General features: G+C 39.8%; 2 protein-coding genes across 2 annotated transcripts; one reads left to right on the top strand and one right to left on the bottom strand.

The window, feature by feature from the left end:
* Window positions 1-390: 390 nt before the first annotated feature.
* LOC133777821 (uncharacterized) lies at window positions 391-3552 on the bottom strand. The gene is made up of 2 exons (XM_062217569.1): window positions 3207-3552; window positions 391-1443 (listed from the first exon to the last, which is right to left on the bottom strand). Exons 1-2 carry the CDS (start codon window positions 3335-3337, stop codon window positions 969-971), a joined length of 606 nt encoding a protein of 201 aa, XP_062073553.1. The 5' UTR covers window positions 3338-3552; the 3' UTR covers window positions 391-968.
* Window positions 3553-13363: 9811 nt separating this feature from the next.
* On the top strand, window positions 13364-19585 carry LOC133779639 (uncharacterized). The gene is made up of 6 exons (XM_062219577.1): window positions 13364-13594; window positions 16360-16737; window positions 16796-17084; window positions 17234-17328; window positions 17480-17677; window positions 19355-19585. The coding sequence occupies exons 1-6, from the start codon at window positions 13364-13366 to the stop codon at window positions 19583-19585; spliced, it is 1422 nt and encodes a 473-aa protein (XP_062075561.1).
* The last annotated feature ends 589 nt before the right edge of the window (window positions 19586-20174 follow it).

Genomic DNA, 20174 nt, shown 5'->3' with positions numbered 1-20174 from the left:
TATTCTTTTTCTCAGGTCGCTTATGAAAAAATAAGCTACATGAAAAGTCTAATAACATCGCCACTTCCTTTGTACTCTCGTTGTTGCTTCTCTTTTCCTTGTCCAACTATTAGCTTATTTTAAGAAACTCGTATAATATTAAATAGGATTGTGTTTTGGTACTTGTGCTTCTTTGAATCACATGTAATTATCTTCCTTTCATTGACATTATGGGTTGGAAAAGTAAAAAGTCCAACTATCTACTTGAAAAGGTAGGGCGTCAAAGCTAAACAAAAACTATGTCTACACAAAAAATAAAGTTACTTATTATTAAGTCCCAAAAACTCTCATATCCAAGCAAATCCAACAACCCAATTGTTGTGATACATCTTTCATTAAGATGTACAAAAATGAGTAAACATGCAAATTTTTATTGCTACTTATTTAAAAGAGCATGTTTAGATTAGGTGGCAATATACCAATCCAACGTATAAAAAAATACCTTGACTTTAAGAAGTTGACAAATTTAGACTTACCGTAAAGGTAAAACTATCAACTCAATAACAAATGTATAAGCATGGAACTATCCTAGTAACTTCATGTGGTAAAATAAATAAAACCAGGCTAAAGTTCAGATAATGAGTTTACCAGGGAAGAAAAACGGCAAAAAGAAACAAGAAATATGCCGATTACCAATTTGCCTTTCTTCTCTGAGACACCCCTGGATTTCTAAAACTGCAGGACCTTTATGGTGGTTAGAAAACAAACACCTCCCTTTCTTATCATAAACCCAAAGAAAACCTGTCCAAGAACTTTCTTTAAGATATATAAGGTCAGAAGAAAATAAGAGACAACAGTCTCTGTGAAACAGAGAATAGCCTTAAAAAAAGTCTGACCGATCAGCTTCTCAGGTCCACTGCATTGTATACACGGGCACACCTCAAAACTTATTATAGTTCAAAGCAGAACACATAAATTATCTTACACATTCAATTTTGATGCATCCATTGCATAATATCCTTCCGAATAACTCCCTCAAACCCACCTCCGATGTAGTTTGATCTTAATCCACCAGTGCCTTTGACAAACAAGTTCCGATACTGGGTCATAGTACCAACAGGGTTTGTAACTCGCATCTGTGTAATGCTTGCAAAGGGTTTAGGCCACACATTTTTGTATGAGGTAAACAGATGTCGCTCAGATTCTGGATTTCTGGATGTTTGGTTGTTCCCTGGAGTTTTGAGATGGTTCGCCTTTGAGTTTATTGCCTGCTTTGTCATGCTCATGCTTGAGCTGGCACCTGAGGACGTTTTTTCAAGGTGAGGACCACGGATCTGAGCTGATGGTTTCATTCGATCAAGCCATCGTAAAATCCAATTTCCAAGATTCCGACCAACTTCTATTTCCCGTTGTTGTACATTGTGGTGAACCTTGAGGACAACATCAAATACAGCACGGGTTCGTCTTTTAAGAAACAAACAAATTAATTATAGCCATAGCAGTCATACACCAAATTTTCAGTAAGCAGTATTCAAATCACATTGATAACATGCAACTTCGTAGATTTAATTTGTACTTCAAAAAATGGCGATGAGCTAGATATTCATCCAAAAAGAGGGGGGGAAAACAACGAGCAATCCCCTATCATATCTTGCTGGGAATGGACTAACATCATAAGCACTTCAAAGGATGAATAAACATCCCTAGATTAGACCTACTTTTGCCAAGAACGTTTAGAGCATGTAGAATAATCCTATTACTCAGTTCAAAAAGGCAGTTCCAAGTGACAAACAAAAACGCTAACTCCATTCCCTCTATTTTAGAATATATTTATATATATACACACATATTCATATATTATGATGATATTACAGACCTTAAAGTCGCTTAAAAATTTGAGTGATGATAAATTACAATGCAAGAGTATTGCAGACATCGACAATTTCATCCTTCAGACTCAGATACATAATTGTAGTCTTAGAACGTATATAGGCTCGGTAAATAAGTTCATGAATGACATGATAATTAACAATGAAAGTGGATTGACAGATGATTGAATAAAAAGAATAAAAACATAACTCAATATTAAAACACATGGTCAATTTCATTTGTCAGAACCAAAATCCTTATTGTTGCCTTAAACAAATATAACCCTAGTCAATGGTTCATGACAGTCTAAATAATTCAATATAAGAACAGCACCGAGACAACAGATCACACATTACTCTACTTTTAGCCTGTAAAAAACTTCCCGACCTGACATAAATGCCGGTGGGTGCTATGTAGACTCATTGGCCCCGCCTCCTTTAAGTTAAGGCTTGTTCAATCAAAATCTCATATAATCAGTAGTAATCCCATTTAATTGGTTAACAGACTTGGGATTAAAGTACATAGAAATGTAGCGGTGGTGTAAAATCTTAGAACAGATTATCCATACTATTTGAAACCTGGAAAACTTAACTCAGCTTGATGAAACAATCTCAGCTATTTGCAATGGGGGTCAATCATATTCATTTGTAAAAAGAAGGAACATATCTTCGTAAAAAGGAGAAGCTACGGGAACTGTTCATGGTTTCAACCAAAATTCAATAGGAATGTAAAATTTTGTAATTTGGCTCAATGAATTCTTGATCAATCGAGTTAATCCATCCTTTTACAACAAAATTCTCTTCCGTCAATTGAAATTTGCAATAACAAATCAATTTTTAATAGCCTCCCACAGTAATGCAGTCAATTTGATCATAGAAGCAAGCAACTAATCCACTCACTACATTTTCACTCAATTTCAATTTAAAACCGTAGGCTAACATAGTCACTAGTTGATTACAAATATAAATAAAACTACAATATTGCACAATTCGTAAAATGTCGACCTAATTTAATTTGCTACAATCATTCATCCTATTCCGTTATCTGCTTGTTTAGTCCCCTTTTTGAACTTTAATATACAAAAGCTTAAAAGGGTCAAGACCAAAACCCAATCTGATAATCATGTTTCAAACTCAACAAAGTTATGAGCAGCCTTCTTCACAATAAATCCAACAAAAAGAACCCAGACATTAGCATGCGAGTGTAGATATAAGTCAAGGTTTGTGACCATAGAATGATATATATTCTATAGATAATAAAACACCCATCTTCAATAGTACAGAAACAAACGAAATGCAAACATATCTCACTGAATAAATACACAGACTAGAAAGCTATGATCGAGAGTAATAGATTACCTCTGAACAAATTGACGAACCCTTTGACGTTTAGGACTAATGAGGCGTCTTTGAATCCTGAGAGCCAGTTTATATGTACGCTTCAAACCCAGAAAGTAGGCCGTCCCCAATGTGATCTCCCATAGCACCATTCTCTCTATCTACCTATCTATTTCACTGCGGTGTTGCCTCGAAAGTGTTTGTGTTTTAGTCTCTGAGAAATGTTTCTTCGTTTATTCAATTTAATCCAAGGGTTTTGCAGTATCGTTTCTCGCAAGGCAGCCAAATTTATGTGCACCAAAAATTCACACCTGCCGAAGTCTAGTTCTTTTTAAAAGATGGAGTTCCGGCCGGAATAAATTATTCTTGTAATATGTACATATTATTATTTTTATTTTATATATATTTTTATTTTTTTATTGTAATTTTTTTTAATTAGTCAATTCTCACAGTAGCTGACCTAGTTTTTATTTATCGTCGTCTGTTACGGGTAGATCTCAGCCGTGCGTTTATTAATTAAGTTAATACGAATCGTGCGTTTTACTTAATTATGTAGTACCTTCGAGGTTTGGTTGGACCAAACCCCCAACATTGTTTATAAGTGCGATTTTACCCTTTCAATAATGAATTTTTACCCTTCTTTATTACAAGAATAATATTCCCTAAAAAAAACACGACCAAGAGTAAACATTTTGAACCGTTGTGGGTCCGTTTCTCATCATGAATGTTTTTTTGTCTCAAAATTTTCCTCCAAGCCCTTAAAAACAATATGTAATTTCCACAAGATAAATTAATATGGTTTTTTTTTCCGGAAAGATGATATCTTGATTTATTTTTATTTTTTTGGAAAGATGATCTCTTGATTTTGAAAGCAAGCAGTATGGACACATGCCTAATATATACATGTTATAATCTATATTAATATAGTTTTTTTTTTTTTTGTTCTCTTGAGAGAGTGTATAGTTCCTAGTGATTCTGGTTTTTTTAGTATCCGAGCTTTTGTCTTATTTCTCCCTTGCAATGGCGGGAGGGGAAGAGGTTGGAGAGCTAATAGCTAAGACAAGTAATATGAATATGGAGCATGTGGAGATGGAACAAGAGGAAGAATGTCGTATAGAGGAAGAGACGATTATTGAGTTTGGGACAAAATCATTAGTTGGTTGGGTGTTGTCCAAACAAAGGTGTAATGGGAGCTTTGTTTGAATTGTGTTTGGGAGAATTTGGAAACTAAAACATGGCTGAAGTGTTAAGATCTTGAGAAATGATAAGGATAGCACCATTGTAGGGCTAACCTTTGAATGTGTCATGACATGAAAATGTTGCTCGAAAAGATGTTGTGGCTATATGAAGGTGGCCTTATGATTGAGGAGGAGTGGCCTACTTCAGAGCAGTGGGAAGATGCTAAACTTGATGGGACTGGATGTATAAGGTTTGATTTGGTGCGGTTTAGAAGAATTTCAAAACCAAACTGCTCATGTCGTTTTGTCAAAATGAAAAACCAAACCATTAAAAATAAAAATCCAAACCAAACCATAAATAAATAATTTGGTATGGTTTGGTTCGATTATAACCATAAAACAAAAATATTAAAATTTTAAACTTTTTTTATTATAAAATAATTAACTAAATAATTATATTTAAGAATAATAATAATTTTAGCTTTACTTTTAAGACCATAAAAAGTCTACAAGAAGCTTAGTATATTTGTTATTGGAAGTGTAAGAATTTTGAATCATTTTATAGAAGAGGGATAGATAAATTTTTACTTTCTAAACAATATGGGACTTTACAATTCTCTTCTTGAGTTTTGGAAACTTGTGCATGTATTAAATACTATTGAAAATGTATTCTTAACAATTAAATTGCTAGGCTTGGATGGTTGGATAGACTTTCTATTAACTCAGGGTGTTATCCCCAAAATTTTAGCGTGTTATCCCCAAAATTTAAGTGCAATGACGTGGCAATTTGAAGTGATAGGTGGCATTACATTTATATCAAGTAGCACATTAATGGTCAATGAATGTACTAACCGGAAGAAGTGCAAAGGTTAAAAGATGACCTACTAGGTAGAGTTGTTGTGTAACGACCCAAAACTGCTAATAGGGTTTAGTGCCCAGGTTAGAGTGCCAAGAGGGCATAATTGGATATAAGTGTGATTAATTGATATAAATGCGTGAATATGTGGCATGCATGATATATATGATGATATGAATATATTTATATGCATGTTTATAAGTATTAGATATGCATGTGGACATGTTAGTGTTTATAAGGGCATATTTGTAATTTTTGGCTCAATAAGGGTATAAATGTGATTATATGCGTTAAATGGTTGAGACCACATTATTATGTGGATATATTTACAATATACGGCTCAAGGCGATCCTAGTGAGTGGATTAGCATAATAGTCACAGCGGGGTTTAATACCCGGCTCGGGGTGAGCCTAGGGGTATTTTGGGAAACTTAACATATATTTGGGATATATCGAGTAACATGTAAGTATGTGGTAGTTAGTTAGACATGACGGGATTAATTAGGAATTGGTAGGATGACTCGAGGAATTAGCGAGAATCGAGATTAATGACCATTTTACCCTTAACGGCAAATGGGAGGCTAAGTTGATTTCAGGGACATTTTGGTCCATTTAGTTAGGGGATAAAGTGAATTGACCTTCATGAGTTAATGGGAAGGTGTTAGAAGTCCCATATCTCCCTCTCTCTTCCACTCTCACGTTCTCACTCACACACACACTCTCTCTCTCTAAGGCATTGAAGTTTGAAGGAAAAGTTTAGAATTGGGGCTGGAAGTGGTGGAATCAATTGAGAATTAAGCTAGGAGTGTTGAAGTGCACCTCAGGGTCATTATCACCATCATCAAGGTAAGATTGTAAGCCCAATTATGCTAAATTCTGGTTGAGTTTGGATAGGTTTAGAAATGTTTGGGTTAGCTTCTGAATTTGGGGTTTAGGGAAAATTGAATTAATATTCTAGGCTTTAGATGTTGTTTCTGAGGTAATGTTTGGAAATTTGAACTTGGTTTTGAATGGAATGTATATTAAGGTTGGATTTTGGGGCTGAGTGTTGGGGAAAAATGCTGGAAACCCAGGGAATTATGGGTTTGCGGGGGCATGCCGCGACCCAATTCATGGGCGTCGCAACCCGCATTCCTAGAATGCCCTGGGAAGGCTTGCTGACTTAAGGGTGCACCGTGACCCTATGGGGCAAGTCACAGCCCGCCTCCCCCCCCCCCCCCCCAAAAAAAATAGCAGAGGTTGCACCTCTGACTTGAGGCGCAACACGACCCTTAGGGCTAGGTCGCGACCCGCCTAGGTAGCCATAGCCTAGATTTGTTTTTAGGCTCAAGGAGGCTCGGGGATTCAAACTTAAGTGCTCGGGATGAATTCTACTACCCGTTTTAGTAGAATTTGAGGTCTCAAAGGTTAGTATTTGTTTCCAAAACATTTAATTGGATTATAAGTTGATAGTTACCCATGATTGCTTATGACTAGGGTTACCGTTAAGGCTCATGACTGAGGATCATGCTCGGGACAACTCATAATCCATCTCTTGGGACTCAAGGTAAGAAAACTGTACCCATGTGGTTGTGATCGGGACTGAGATTCCCTGTAATTGAACATATGTGTTTTGTGAAATATATATCTGTTATGTGGGATATGAAAGTATGACCTAAGGGTGTCGAGGCTGACGATAAGCGTACTGAACGCAGCTCAGCCTAAGCGAGTCGGGGTCAGCTATATAATCAGAGGACTCGGCCTAAGCGAGCCAGGGTCAGCTAAATAACCAGAGGGTTCAGCCTAAGGGCACCGACACCTAAATATTTGTGTTGTAGATTGAGTTATATATTTGAAAGTATATGTTTAACGTTGCCTAGCTTAATACCTGTATTCTGTTGACTAATTGAACTGATGGAGTTTTGATATATGCTCTTGTTGCTGTCTATGCTTGTTGATTATGGTTTTCTTGCTGAGCCTTGGCTCACGGGTGCTACGTGGTGCAGGTAAAGGAAAACTGGACCAACCATGAGTTGGAGAGCTCTGGGGGTGGAGTGTACATCGACAGCTGCTCGACCATCACAACCGAGGGAATTACAGGACTAGAGCTCTAAACTGTGTTTTGCCATTTAGACTAGCTATTGCTGTATTAAATTTTGAGAGTCGTTTCCGCCTTGTAAATCTTATTTTTGGGATCCCATGTATCAAACTCGTATTTTAATGGAAATCAATCATTTTATAATCAAAATCTTTTAACCCTAACCTGTCAGATGGCTTTAGAAACACATTTTAGTTCAAACGACCAGATTATAGGTCTTGCACTATTTTAAACACACAGTATAACGATCCTGGTTACCGAGGGCGTTACATGTTGTTACATCACTGATCGGGAAAAACACTAACCAATGATGGCATGGATGGTTCACTCTGGTCAAACAAAATGTTGATTTGGGTGGCAAGTATAAGTTTACCTGGTTAGAAAAAGTTATAGTCGACCAGGTGTGACAGGCAAAGAGACATAACCGACCAGGTATGTCAAGAGAGTGACATAGCCGACCAAGTATGTCAGGAGAGAGACATAACCGACTAGGTATGTCAGGAGAGTGACATAGCCGACCAGGTATGTCAAAATAAAGGAGTGTAGCTGACCAGATATGTCAGAATCTCAAGAGCTAACTGCCCTGTAACCTTTCTACGGAATCTCACTAACGACTTTAGCCAGAATTGCCTGTAACTACCGTGAGATTTTCTCAGATATCCCGAAATAAGAGCCCATGTTGTTGTATTTTGAATTTTTTTAGTATTTTATTAATTAGAGTTGGTTAAAACAACTCAAGACTCAGTCAAAATGGGAGACCCTTTTTTACAATCCATGAGCCTATGAGTAGGAGGCTCATGGCATCATTTGGGGGACTTTTGGGAGGAAAACTTCTGGAGAGAATTTAGAGAGAGAAAGCTTGTATTCTCTAGAGAGAAATTCTATATTTACAACTTATACTTAAGAGACTCAATTGGCTCAGGTTCATCTAATCTTAAGTATATATTAATATATATCAAAACACGAAGTGGATTAGGCTATTACCAATTCTTTTGGGGATGAACCACTATAAATTTTGTTGTGTCGTTTATTTTCTATTCAAGGCTATTTATTGTCGTTTTTGCGTCTACTCACTGTTGGCCAAAATTGTGGTCAACATTTTGGTGCTTTCATTGAGATCCTGAATAGAAAAAGCACACTAAAGTTACCATGCTACTTGTTATGGCGCCCAGGAAACCCATCACTTCGACTGCAAAGGAAACTATTAGACCAGAAGATCCTGCTGCACCTGAGAATCCTGAAATTAAAACTAGGGTTACTCTTGAGGAGATAACACCAGAGGTCGAACAACTCCAGGAAGCCATGGGGGTTTTTTCAGGAAGAGATGATGCAATTCAATGCCCAACAGAAGGCCGAGTTCGAGCAGTAAAAATGGGATTGGATGCAAGAAGCGAAGAGATTAGACAACGGAAAGAGGAGGCCAACCAACGATATCATGAGGCAACACTCGCTCTTAAAGCAGCTACCCAGTTGGCCCAAGCCAATGCTCAGGCCACAGCATGAAGTGCTACCTAGGGAGCTTGAAACAACAATGTTGGTCGGAAGTCCCCTGTTGGGAAGACAAACTCTCGAGGACCTGAGTCGAAGTAATCAGTCTGGTCGGGTGGGTGACAACGTCCGCACTAGAATTGCATCAACGCAAAGAAAAAATTCTAGAACTCCTTGGAGAAGCCACCTGTCAGAAACTTCCCGGTCAGGAACTCACCAGTCGGGTAGTAAGCAAGCCTCGCCCAAGAACAACCAGACCAAGGCTCCTCGAGATAAGAAAACTCCCCGGTACAAAGACGAACATGGTTAGGATGAGGCTGACAGTCATCAGACGGACCACTCAAAAGATCGAGAGGGCAATGACCAACGAGAAAGAGGAGAAGACCGTCCGGTTCGCCCTAAAAAACTGCTGCCACATCCCGGCCAGCAGCATAGTGGAAAGGAGCCAGTCCTGCGCAATAAACTATCTAATAAGGAAAAATAAATAAAAAATGTACAGTTTTCAACCGACTAGGAGGATATGCTGCCTGGAGATATTTGTGAGATGTCATCAGCAACAAAAAGAAGACCCCCCTGGTCAAAGGATAAGGTCCTGTCCTCCATGACGATCAAGTAGAAATACTTGACGAAAGTATGCTGGGAATGACCGACCAGGAGGTCAAGATGCTAGAACATCATAAGTATCATTAGTTATTCAAGCTCATCTTGACGCTCTAGCGAATGTGGTGCAGAGCTTGACAAATTGACCTACTGGGCTGGATGAATCGACCATAGGAGTGTTAGCCCTTTCGATATACTCGAACAATGTTCAGCTGGTCGGTAAAATCGAGCAGTGTTCAACTGGTCGGTAAAATCGAGCAATGTTCAATTGGTCAGTAAAATCAGGCAGTGCTCAACTGGTCGGTAAAATCGAGCAGTGTTCAACTGGTCAGTAAATCAAATAGTGTTCAACTGGTTAGTATACTCGAACATCGCTCAACTGGCAGGTAAAATCGAGCAGCATTCAACTGGTCGATAAATCAAGTAGTGTTCAACTGCTTGACATACTTGAACAGTGTTCAATTGGTCAGTAGATTCAATCAGTGTTCAATTGGTTGGTAAAATCGGACAGTGTTCAACTGGTCAGTAAAATTGGGTAGTGTTTAACTGGTCGGTAAAATCGGGCAGTGTTCAACTAGTCAATAAAATCGAGCAGTGTTCAACTGGTCAGTAATTCAAGTAGTGTTCAACTGCTCGACATACTTGAACAGTGTTCAACTAGTCGGTAAAATCCAGCAGTGTGCAATTGGTTAGTAAGATCGGGTAGTGTTCAACTAGTCGGTAAAATCGAGCGGTGTTCAATTGGTCAGTAAATCAAGTAGTGTTCAACTGGTTGGTATACTCGAATAGTGCTCAACTGGTCAGTAAAATCGAGTAGTGTTCAACTGGTTGGTAAATCAAGTAGTGTTCAACTGCTCGACATTCTTGAACAATGTTCAACTAGTCAGTAGATTCGATCAGTGTTCAACTGGTCTGTAAAATCAAGCAGTGTTCAACTGCTCACAAATTTTCCATATATTCCCATGTGTTTCATGAGTAATTAACCCTTGATCACTTGGGGGGGCACATAGGGTATATTATTATATAAATTATCTCGCTACTTCAATTCTAGGGTGAAAGATCGAAAGTTCCAAGTCGACGATTTGGTCCTGAGAAAGGTGTTTGTCAAAGACCCAACAACTAGAGTGCTAGGACCAAATTGGGAGGGACCTTACCAGATCAAGCAAGTTTCTCCTCCCGGCACTTACAAACTTTCTTGGTTGAATGAACATTGAGCAGGAACTACTGGAATGACGAGCATTTAAGGATATATTATCAATAAATACCACTTTCAAAGTGGTAGCTTAGTTTAAAGTGTTCAACTTGTTATTTAAGTGTGTTAAGGGGCTGGTCATTAACTGATCGGTCGCCTATTTTTTGGTTAAGACTCGTTTTTAGACACGTTTTGTCACTTTTATATTACGAGTAAGAAAAGAGACTATGTGCAGCATGGTCGATTCTTGCTACAAATATGCATGTGTGTTAATTATTCGAACAATGTTCAACTGGTTGATAAAATCGGACGATATTCAACAGGTCGGTACGTTCAAGCAGTGTTCAACAACTCAGATATTTTCCATATATTCTATGTGTTTTGCGAGTAATTAACTACTCGAACAGATTCGCTCAAGTAGCAAGTGATCAAGGGTGTAATAGAGATCCTAGGTTATGGATTAAAGATGGTAAAAATGAGAGTTTTGTTATATAAGACCGTAAATTGAAAAGTATTATCGTTAATGGATAATAAATTATAAAAGGATGAAACGCGGTATTTTTGGGTAAAGAATGGAAAACGGTAAACTCCATACTAGAGTAAATAGTGGGTAGTTTTCTAAGATTAAGAGTTGTTTAAAACTCCTTTTATAAGTAACTAAAATATGCGTAATGCGATTGAGAGATTAATATAGAGATAGAATATTAAAATGCACAACACGGAGAGTATGTTGCGGTAAGGATGATTTTTCTCAGGAAAACCGTAAATTGATTAAAGCAGAATCTGGTCTTATACACTGTGTATAAGAGAAATTTTTAGTATAGAGTCTCTAAGAGAACTTTATTAAAAGTAGCTATCATAGAATTTTAGCTATACAAGTATGCCATAGTTTAATCCGAGTACATTGTATTAATTACAGTAACTGCGAAGGGAAAAACGGATAGTAGAGTTAAAAGATCCAGTTGGGAACTAAGGACTCCAAGTAAGTTAGCTTTTCTCTTTCTTGGCTACAACATGAATATACTAGTGTGTGCTTGTAGTAGTAGATTACACTAGTTTTGTTTGGGTATTTAAGACTAGGGTATGCTTAATGTCTACTCTTGCAATGATTTTGCATTCTGTGGCTAAATGGTAAGTAGGTTCAGGTTGAAGCCAGAACCTTAGCATAATATAGTCCGGGTTGGAGCCAGGACAATTGTAATATAGTCCGGGTTGGAGCCAGGACAGTGGTAAAATAGTTCGGGTTGAAGTCAGGACATGGTAAGTATATAGTTCGGGTTGAAGCCAGGACAATGGTAATATAGTCCGGGTTAGAGCCAGGACATGGTAAGTATATAGTTTGGGTTGAAGCCAAGATAATGGTAATATTTTCCGGGTTGGAGCCAGGACATAAATGTTGGAACCGGGTTGTGGCCCGGATTCCTTGTTGATAATTTAATTGCTTATTCATGATGTGTGGTAAATATAATGGAATATTATGAGAATCTTCTGAGTGTAGGATATTACGATATGAGTGATATAATGTATGTTCTGGGAATTTGCTGAGTGCAAGTTATTGTGTTAAGTGTGAACTTGGTTGTTAGAAACAACCACAGTTATTGTTCGAAATGGTTATCTATGTTGAATGCTCTGGGAAATTTCTGAATTTCAGGTGGTTTTGATACGTATGAACATTGGTTGTTGAGCAGAACCAATGTGCTTGATTTATAGTTCTGACTATTATTGAGAATTGTATGATAGGGTTGGAATTATCCAATACCCTATGACCGGTAGTGGTAACTACCTTAGGGAAATTCGTTACTAGGTTTAGTATATTTGTGTGCAAGGCTATTCTTACTAAGTTTTTTCGCTTACCTAGTTGTTTCTTATTGTAGGTAAGTGCAAAAGCAAAGTGGAACAGTGAGCGCCAGAGTCTGCTTGTGGATATGTACATGTGGCTTGACCTGGGGAGGTTTTGATGGAACACCATTTTGAAAAGAAACGTTGGGAGCTTGTTATTTCTTTTATGACATTTGTGTTGTTTTAACCCTGTAAAAGAGTAATTGTAATCTGGTTTGCTATTACTAAAAGTGTGCACACACGATCTTTTTAAAAGTTTTTTTATATGGATTTTCAGTACAATGAATTAAAGTAAAAGTTTAGATTTCTGCACGTTTTTGTCTTATATGTTTTGAGGGTTGTTACAAGTTGTATTAGATTTCGACTTGAGCTGATTTTGTAGACAAATCCACATGTACATTTTGCAAGATAGACCGACAATCACTGTAAGTACTGTTAATCCAGGGGAGGTCGAGCTGTTAATCCACCAAACCCAGTCGAGCGAGCAGCTGTTGACCAAGATGTAGGTCGTGGCCGAGGTAGAGGAAGGGGTTGAGGGAAAGGGAGAGGCCAAGGACAAAGAGCACAACTGGAACTAAATTTGGCAACTCAGATAGAGGATATGAGAAGGACTGTGCAGGAATAGAATGCAGCAAACACTTAGATGTTTGAGACATTGATGTGGAGATTCCCGAAAGCGCCACACTACCCCACACCCCTAGTACCTCTAGAAGACATTCCCGAACAATAGGAATTCCCGGCGCAAGAAGACCCACTGGTGGGAGCAAACCCACCAGCTAATGCATCTAGAACAGAACAACTGAAACCTATCTCGAAATGGTTTAGTAGGCAAAATCCACTTGTGTTTGAAGGAACTTCGGACCCCCTGATGGCAGAGGAATGGGTCAGCGTGATGGAGAGAATCTTTGACTTTGTGGTGGCTACTGAAAGGGAATAGGTAATCTGTGCGATGTATATGTTGAGGAAGGACGCTCGCATCTGGTGGGATATTGCTAGGAAGGGGCATGACGGTGGACAGATGGAATGGGCAGAATTCCTGATCCTGTTCAATGCCAAGTACTACAACCAGACGGTGATAGATTGGAAGGTTGTTGAGTTTGCCAACCTAGTCCAAGGGTCATCTAGCGTACAAGAGTACGTGCGCAAGTTTAACCAACTCTCAAGATTTGCTCCAGATCTGGTACACACTTAAGCCAACCGGGTAATGAAGGGGTTGAAAAGTGTAACGGCTCGAATCTGCTAATCGGGCTTAGGGCCTTAATTAGTGTGCCTAGAGGGCAATAAGTGGTTTAATATGCTTATATGTGAATTTGTGTGTATATATGATTATGATGCATGTTTAATTGAGTTAAATGTGCATGTGGGCCCTGTCTGGATATTGGGGGCATAAATGTGATAAATGAAATATATGTTGTATATGTGTGATATGTCTGTATAGCTCGATCTGAGACAGTCCTGGGGAGCGGTTGGCCAAAGAGTCACAACGGGGTTGAGATTCGGACTCGGGGTGAGTCGAGGGGTAATTCGGGTATTAGTTGAGTTATGGGATCATCGGGACATAGAAATAAATATTCGGAGATATATTTGAGGATAGAATGCCTAGGCGGGAATATTTGGGGAATTTACCATTTTTGCCCTCGGGGACGTTTTGGTACCCCGAGCCTTGAGGTAATCTTTAGACTTAAGTTATATAAAACAAATAAAAGAAAGGAACTGTTTAGAAACTTGTGAAACTGACTCATACTTCTCTTCATACTGAAGTTAGTTTAAGCTTATCTCTCTCTCACTCTCTAAGACAACACTCAAGAGGAAACCTAAAGAAATTACCAAGGAATTGAAGGGATTTTAGCTGGGATACTTTAGGAACTTGAAGTCTTGGAATTTGAGGATCATCACAGGAATTAAGCTCAGCAAGAGGTAAGCTTTTCATGGAAGTTATGTTCAAGTTTTAGCTAAGTTTTCAAGCTTTGCATGTGGGTAGAATCTAGGCTGTTTTTGGGTGTTCTAGTTGTATTTTGGAGTGGATTTCTGTTGAGTTTTGGTGTTAATATTGAGCTGGAATGAAGGTGTTATTATCTGGGATTATTAGCTTAGATTTGGTAGGAATTGGCTTGAAGAAAGGATGAAAAACTGATGGAAAATCTGGGTTCGTCGTATGGCGTCGCGGCCCTAGGAGGGGTACGCCGCGGCCCGCGTGCGCGCACAACCATGGGAGGTTGAGAAAATTCAGGCGCGCCGTGGCCCGCGTAGGGGTCAGTGGAGAGCTAGCCTCTATTTTGAGGCTAGCCGCGACTCTAGAGGGTGGGGCCGCGGCCCTTAGTGTCAGTGAGGATTTTAATGATATTTTTGACTTAGGAACTTAAAGGGTAAGGCTGGGGATGGATTCTATCATTTGGATTGATAGAATTCAAGGTCTCGGAGGTTAGGGTTATGGTTTGAGATTATTTGTTGGGTTAGAGTTTGATGGACGAATATTGTTATGTGTTGTGACTAGGGTTTCGGCGAGGCTCACGTTAGTGGATTGTGCTCGGGGCGTCGGTGCTCAGGAAGCTCGGAACTCAGGTAAGAAAACCCCTGTTTCCATAAAGCTTGCGTGCAGGGCTGAGCCCAATATATTGAATGGAAATGACATGCAGGGCCCTATATACTAGAATTGTAGAGCGTGGCTCCTTATCTGTTTATGCTTGAATTCTGTACTTGTTGGTATATCATATTTAATATTATATGTGTGATCGGCAAGAGCCGAGAATGGTGAAGACCGAGAACGGCGTGGGGCCGGGAACGGCGTCAAGCACGTTGAGTGCTAGGCCGAGAACGGAAAGAGGCCGGGAGCGGCGTTGAGCACATGGGGTGCGAGTTGCCAGGGCGAGTCCCTAACAGGATACCTGGGATATCTTTATGGCGTGGTCCACGAACCCAGGGCTTGGTAAATGCTTGGGATGGCTAGGCCGTATGTGTTTAGCCGTTGGTGGCCTGTTTATATGTTTGACTTATGTATTGCATATGTTTTCTGTTATGGGTTTTCTTGCTGGGCTTCGGCTCACAGATGCTCTGTGGTGCAGGTAAGGGTAAAGAGAAGATCAACCAACCATGAGCACAGCTGGTGTGAGGCGGCGTGTACATGTCTGGCCAGCCTGGCTGTCACAGCTAGGGGATTGTGGGAGATGCTTGTAAACGAACTTAGATTCTGTCGTTTAGTCGACTCTGATCAGTTTTGTATTGTAAATATTTTCTAAACTATGTTTTGGGATCCCAAGTGTACACTTTTATGATTAGCTATGAAAAACTACTTTCTCTAATGTTTTCTTTTTAGTTATGGCTTAGTTACACGTTTTGAATTTAAACCTCGATTAGCGAGTTGAAAGCACGATTTTAAACACACTTGGTAACGGCTCTAAGGAAGTAAGGCGTTACAAAAAGAGAGATAGCTCAGTTCGTGGACACCATGAAGACTAGCCCGGACACTTATGATGAAGCCGTAGAGCGAGCAATCCACCAAGAAACCTAGTTAGTACAAGAAAATAAGGAACCCTACAGAGCTGAAGAACGAGCATATGTTCCAAATGACTGAGGAAGATACTCTAACAACCAGAGCGATCTTCTGGGAGGTTTTCATCCAGAGGCAATCGAAGTATGGGGAAGACCAATACTCCAGGAAACTCTTGGTGAAACTCTTGGTTTCCTAATGGTGGAAATAATAAATGAGGGATGAATCCACCAAGTCGAAGTTCTAACTTCAACAAGCAGCCAAGGAGAGAAAACAACTATTGGCCACAGTGTAGCAAATGCAATCGACACCACCCAGGCGAGTGCAACAACAAAAACTGCTTCACCTGTGGAAATTCGGGTCATTTCTTGAGGCACTGCCCGACTCATAGTCAGAAGGGAGGAAATGACCAACCAAATCTAGTAGGAACTGCACCATGAGTCTATGCACTCATCTAGGGAGATAAAGGTTATGGGACTTCCGACATGGTTTCAGGTCAGCTTCCTGTGGTTAATAACTCAACATATGCATTGATGGACACTGGTGCATCCCATTCTTTTATTACTGTATCTTATGTTGATAAGATAGATAGGAAGCTTGAGCCTATGGCAAATGTATGTTGTGTATCCTTACCTTCGGGGGAGGATATGATGGTACGGTCTTGGCTTAGAGTCATACCATTCTGGGTAGAAGGTCGGGAGTTGACCGTGGATTTGCTAGTTTTAGATTTACATGAGTACAATGTTATTTTTGGTATGAATCGGCTAACCAAATATGGGGTGGTGGTGAATGGCAAACGAAGAAAGGAGACTTTTAACCCACCTGGGGAAGAAACCGTTCGTGTTCCAAGGCACAACCCGTGAGAAGAATTTCGCTATAATCTCCACCTTGAAGGCTAGGAAATTACTGGACGATGGATGTATCAGCTACCTGGCGAACGTAATAGATGAGGATAGGGAGTCTAAGCTACAACCAACTGAGGTAGCAGTGGTGTGCAAATTTCCGAAAGTGTTTCCCGAGGATCTTCTAGGGATACCCCCGGACCAAGAAGTCAAGTTCGAGATTGAGTTGATTCAAGGCATCACATCTATTTCAATGGCACCATACCGGATGGAACCAGTAGAGCTTAAAGAACTGCAAGCACAATTACAAGAATACCTGGATAAAGGATTTGTACGACCAAGTCATTCTCCTTGGGGAGCCCTGATGCTATTCGTGAAAAAGAAAGATGACTCCATGAGAATGTGTATAGACTACCGCGAACTCAATAAAGTAACGATCAATAATCGATACCCATTGCCTAGAATTGATGATCTATTCAATCAACTACAGGGATCATCATTATTATCGAAGATCGACTTGAGATCCTGATACCACCAGTTGAAGGTCAAGGAATCGGATATTCCCAAGATCAAATTTCGAACTCGGTATGACCACTATGAGTTCATGGTGATGTCTTTTGGACTCACTAATGCACCTGCGACACTTATGGATAATATGCATAGGGTATTGGGTGAGTATCTAGACAAATTTGTGATTATGTTTATAGACGATATACTCGTATACTCATGAAACCAGGGACAACACGCTCAACACCTAGAATTAATCTTACAGCGATTGCATGAGAAAAAGTTGTACGCCAAGTTCTCCAAGTGCGAATTCTGGTTGACTCAAGTGAGTTTTCTAGGACACGTTGTGTCGAGAGACGGGATTGCAGTCGATCCAGCGAAAATCAAGGTTGTGAAACAATGGAAAGCCCCAAAGAATGCACAAGAGGTTCGCAGTTTCTTGGGTCTGGCAGGGTATTACAGGCGCTTTGTGGAGGGTTTCTCCAAAATAGCTATGCCTATGACCGCACTGGCCCGCAAGAAAGTGGACAGAAAATTGCGAACAGAGTTTTCAAGAGTTAAAAACAAGACTAACAACTGCTCCAGTGCTCACTATCCCAAAAGGCACAGAGGGTTATGCCATTTATAGTGATGCATCAGGTAAGGGACTCGGAGCAGTATTGATGACACATGGGAAGGTGATCGTATATGCCTCTCGACAATTGAAAAATTACAAGAAAAACTATCCAACTCATGACTTGGAGTTAGCAGTGGTAGTGTTCGCATTGAAGATCTGGAGACACTATCTCTATGGGATCCACTGCGACATATACACGGGTCACAAGAGTCTAAAATATTTTTCAGCCAGAAAGAGTTAAACATGAGACAACGAAGGTGGTTAGAATTGTTCAACGATTACGATATATTGTACCACCTAGGTAAGGCTAATAAAGTAGCTGTTGCATTGAGTCGGCAACCAATGGCTTATGTAATTTTGGTGAAAGAAATACCCCAAGAACTACAAACTGATATATCCAAATTGGATTTGGAGATAGTAGTGGGAAGATTGGCAAAGTTATCCGTGCAACCCACGATCATGGAAACGATCCAAGGGGGACAACTTGCAGATCCGTGGATCCAGCGACTGGTGCATGAGACTAAGAAAGACATGTGACCAGGGTTTCACATCTCGAAGGATGGAGTGTTGGGTTTCAAGGGCAGAATATGCGTGTTTGATGATGAGGAGATCAAGAAAAAAATCTTTTATGAGGCTCACAATATTCCTTACGCTATGCATCTGGGAACCACTAAGATGTATCAAGATCTCAAATGATACTTTTGGTGGGTAGGAATGAAGAGAGATGTAGTGAAGTACGTGGCACACTGTTTGACGTGTCAACAAACCAAGGTGGAGCATCAGCGACCCGTAGGGTTATTGCAGTCACTAGAGATCCCTGAGTGGAAATGGGAAATGGTCACCATGGACTTTGTTACCGGGTTACCATGCACTCCAAAGGGGCACGATGTAATCTGCGTTATTGTGGATTGATTGACAAAATCTGCTCATTTCTTACCCATTAAGACAACACACGGTGTGAATAAGTTACCAGACTTGTACATTGCTGAGATAGTGCGATTGCATGGGGTTCCCATCTCTATAGTGTCTGATTGTGATGGACGATTTACCTTCGCATTTTGGAGAAGAATAAAAATGGAATTGGGAACTAAACTTAAGTTTAGTATTGCCTTCCATCCACAAACGGATGGCCAGAGCGAATGAACAATTCAGACCTTGGAAGATATGCTGAGAGCTTGCGTGTTGGATTTTCAAGGTTCGTGGAGTGTAAAACTTCCATTAATTGAGTTCACCTATAACAATAGGTATCATGAATTGTTAAAAATGGCTCCATATGAGGCACTATATGGAAGAAAGTTCTGATCCCCAATCCATTGGCATGAGACTAGTGAGAGGAAATTCTTGGGATCAGAAGAGGTAGACCAAGCTACGGAAGACATTACGTCGATTCCTCAGAGGTTACAGACCTTTATAGATCGCCAACGCAAGTATGTCGATCGTCAATAGAGACCTTTATAATTTGAATTTGGGGACAAGGTACTGTTAAAGATAGCTCCACTGAGAGGAGCTATGAGGTTCGGGAAAAAGAGCAAGTTGAGCCCTAGGTACGTAAGACCGTTTGAGGTTCTAGAACGCATTGGAAAGGCGGCTTACCGACTAGCCCTTCTGCCCGCGTTCTCTAGAATTCACGATGTATTCCATGTGTCAACCTTAAGGAAGTACGTGAACGACCCCACTCATGTGCTAATTTACGATGAACTTAGCATAGATCCTCAGTAGGAAAAACCGGTCGCAATTTCGGATCGGAAAGATAAGGTGTTAAGGAACAAATTAATACCTTTGGTAAAGGTGTTGTGGTGTAACCACGACATTGAAGAGGCGACCTGGGAGATGGAAGCCGAGATGCGGGAGCGGTACTCCCATCTGCTTTGAGTTTCGGGGACGAAACTTCTATAAATTGTAGGTATTGTAACATCCCGTGTTTTGAACACCGTTAGTACCCGGTTGGAGCAGGTGAAGAATTATGTGACATATTATTTCGATAAATAATATTATGTGAAATTATGTTATTTCGTGAATTTTATAGTCGTTGTGCTAATTTGGTAAAGGGTTTAGGCCTATGCAAAGAAAATTGGTCTTGGACTGAGGGGCAAACCCTAATAACAGAAAAATCTTGGATTAGGTAAAATGAGGAATACTATGGCATAAAAATATTTGGCAACTGAGATTGTATAGTCAAGCCAATAAAATTAAAAAAAAAATTGATTGAGGATAAAATTCCAATCTATGGGGCTTAAGAATGGAAATTCTTGCACAAGCCTCTAAGGGCATTTTGGTCAATTTGAATAAAATACTAAAATTATGTGTT

Source organism: Humulus lupulus, chromosome 5 (assembly GCF_963169125.1).
Source record: "Humulus lupulus chromosome 5, drHumLupu1.1, whole genome shotgun sequence".
NCBI lineage: Eukaryota > Viridiplantae > Streptophyta > Magnoliopsida > Rosales > Cannabaceae > Humulus > Humulus lupulus.
This window is presented reverse-complemented; position numbering and strand designations above follow the sequence as displayed.

Bases quoted from the DNA above. Each gene is read 5' to 3' on its own strand.
- LOC133777821 (XM_062217569.1), bottom strand. From the start codon at position 3,337: ATGGTGCTATGGGAGATCACATTGGGGACGGCCTACTTTCTGGGTTTG. The intron at 1,444-3,206 runs GTAATCTATTAC...GTTTCTTAAAAG, and splicing joins GTTCGTCAATTTGTTCAGAG to ACGAACCCGTGCTGTATTTG.
- LOC133779639 (XM_062219577.1), top strand. From the start codon at position 13,364: ATGTATATGTTGAGGAAGGACGCTCGCATCTGGTGGGATATTGCTAGG. The intron at 17,085-17,233 runs GTCATTCTCCTT...AATCAACTACAG, and splicing joins TAAAGGATTTGTACGACCAA to GGATCATCATTATTATCGAA. The intron at 17,678-19,354 runs GTTCGCAGTTTC...GTACTGTTAAAG, and splicing joins CCCCAAAGAATGCACAAGAG to ATAGCTCCACTGAGAGGAGC.